At 47.9% G+C, this 2,495-nt stretch overlaps 1 protein-coding gene across 1 annotated transcript; it reads right to left on the bottom strand.

Moving 5' to 3' along the window:
* Positions 1–575: 575 nt before the first annotated feature.
* LOC101940601 (olfactory receptor 5AR1-like) lies at positions 576–1,604 on the bottom strand. The gene has a single exon (XM_008174609.3). It carries the CDS (start codon positions 1,602–1,604, stop codon positions 666–668), a length of 939 nt encoding a protein of 312 aa, XP_008172831.2. The 3' UTR covers positions 576–665.
* Positions 1,605–2,495: the final 891 nt, after the last annotated feature.

Here is a 2,495-nt window from a genome sequence, read left to right as displayed (position 1 = left end):
GATGCGGGTGTCAGAGCAGGACAGTTTCAGGAGGGGGGACACGTCACAGAAGAAATGGTTGATGGCGTTTGAGTCACAGAAGGACAAACGGAATATAAATATAGTTTGAACAATTGCATTCACGCAGCTGACTAGGTACGACCCCAGCACCAGCAGCATGCAAAACTCCTTGGACATGATGACAGTGTAGAGCAATGGGTTGCAGATGGCTGTGAAGCGATCATACGCCATGGCACCCAAGAGGTAACATTCACAGGACAATGTGATGCATAGGAAGAAGAATTGCAGAGCACATCCAGTGAACAAAATGACTTTTCGTGCTGATACTAAAGTAACTAGTATGCTGGAAGTGATAGTGGTGGTGCAACCAACATCTAAGAGGGCCAGGTTGCTGATGAAAAAGTACATGGGGGTGTGAAGGCGGGAGTCAGTTCTGATTAAGGTGACCAAGGTAAGGTTCCCCACTAGTATCAGCATGTAGATCAGCAGAAATATCACAAGAAGGATGACCTGCACCTTCGGGTTTTGTGTGAATCCCAACAAGACGAACTCAGTCACTGCTGTGTAATTCCTCTCCGCCATTTATCCCAGATGCACTCTCCACTGAACTCACTCCCCCCTTTCACTCCCATTTACTGTTAAAAACCCATTCCCAACATTTAAATTCACTGAGAATAAATCTTCCTGTCTAACATCCTCATAAAGGCCTTTTTCACCTCCGTGTTCCTCAGGCTGTAGATCAGGGGGTTCAACATGGGGATCACCAGGGTATAAAATAAAGAAATGATTTTGTCCTGATCCATGAGGTACTTTGAACTGGGCCGTAAATACATGAAACATCCTGTTCCGTAGAAGATGGTGATGGCTGCCAGGTGGGAGGTGCAGGTGGAGAAAGCTTTGCGTTGGCCCAGGGCAGAGTTGATCCTTAGGATAGCAACCAGAATGTATATGTAGGAGATGAGGATGATCAAGATAGTAGGTGTTACCACCGCAGCGGTACAGGTAAAATGAACAATGTCTGCGATGCGGGTGTCAGAACAGGACAACTTCAGGAAGGGGGGCACGTCACAGAAGAAATGGTTGATGATGTTTGAGTTGCAGAAGGACAAACGGAATATAAATATAGTTTGAACAATTGCATTCACGCAGCCCACTAGGTACGATCCCAGCACCAGCAGCAGACAAAACCGCTTGGACATGATGATGGTGTAGAGCAATGGGTTGTAGATGGCTGTGAAGCGATCGTATGCCATGGCACCCAAGAGGTAGCATTCACAGGACAATGCGATGCATAAGAAGAAGAATTGCAGAGCACACCCAGAGAACAAAATGACTTTTCTTGCTGATACTAAAGTAACCAGTATGCTGGAAGTGATAATGGTGGCGTATCCGACATTTAAGAGGGCCAGGTTGCTGATGAAAAAGTACATGGGGGTGTGAAGCCGGGTGTCAGTCCTGATTAAGGTGACCAAGGTGAGGTTCTCCACTAGGATCAGCAGGTAGATCAACAGAAACAACACAAGGAGGATGACCTGCAGCTTTGGGTCTCGTGTGAATCCCACCAAGATGAACTCAGTCACTGCAGTGTGATTCCTCTCCGCCATTTATCCCAGACGCACTCTCCACTGCAGGTGAGAAAGTAAGGCGTACACTGAAAAAAGAGACAAATGAGGGCTGAATGCAAACACCTCAAACTCTGTCACTTTCAACAAAGCATAAATTCTAGGCAGTGGATCCATCTCCGGATTCCAGAAGCCTCCAACCCACCATGAAGATCTGTTTCCCTCTACTCCCTGAACTAAATGGAGTGTTCAGAGTCCAGCACTGGCTTCATGCTAGGTTTTCTAGCTCAGGGAGTGGTGGCTCATGCTCTTGAAGCCACAGGGACAAGTTCAATCTTTGCTGCTGACAACGCACCCACCTGCACAATGTCGTTTCCAGGCTCAGATTCTGATCCAATCACCCACATCAGTTACTGCGACCACGGAGCAATGAGACGTTTTGCATGGCAAAGTACTACTTGGCGTGTGAACGTCTCTGAGGCATGGGTGCTTTTGCACTTTCTGTTATGGAGCCAGGCTAGTTGTTTCATTAGCAATAAGGGATGTGGGCAAGCAGGGAGTGGCAGGAAAGAGACCTTTATTCAGTTTCCTGAGGCGACCCAGCGTTCTATGCAAAACCTCTAGCATTTGTGCACAAGGAGCCTGACCCCTGTTCGCACTCCTGAGCTCCTGACGTCACAATGAAGTAGGTCCCTCCAGAAAACTGACCCTCTTTCTCCAGTTCCACTCCTCACATTACCACGGTGACTCAGCTATTAAAGCTGCACGGCCCTGTTTATCACAAGCCCAGGTTTACAGCCCGGCCTTTCTGAAGAAGAAACCAAAAAAAGTTCCTTCACTCAGAGCACCCGATCCGATACCTTTTCTCACTTGAGCAGCAAACTTACCCCAGCCGGGCGGTGGTGCTATTCACATCAACGGGAGCAATGGTGG

Source organism: Chrysemys picta, unplaced genomic scaffold (genome assembly GCF_011386835.1).
Source record: "Chrysemys picta bellii isolate R12L10 unplaced genomic scaffold, ASM1138683v2 scaf4469, whole genome shotgun sequence".
Taxonomy (NCBI): domain Eukaryota; kingdom Metazoa; phylum Chordata; order Testudines; family Emydidae; genus Chrysemys; species Chrysemys picta.
Note: the sequence above shows the minus strand (reverse complement) of the source record. Positions and strands in the feature narration are given on the sequence as shown.

Coding starts and splice junctions, on each gene's coding strand:
- LOC101940601 (XM_008174609.3), bottom strand. CDS start 1,604: ATGGCGGAGAGGAATCACACTGCAGTGACTGAGTTCATCTTGGTGGGA.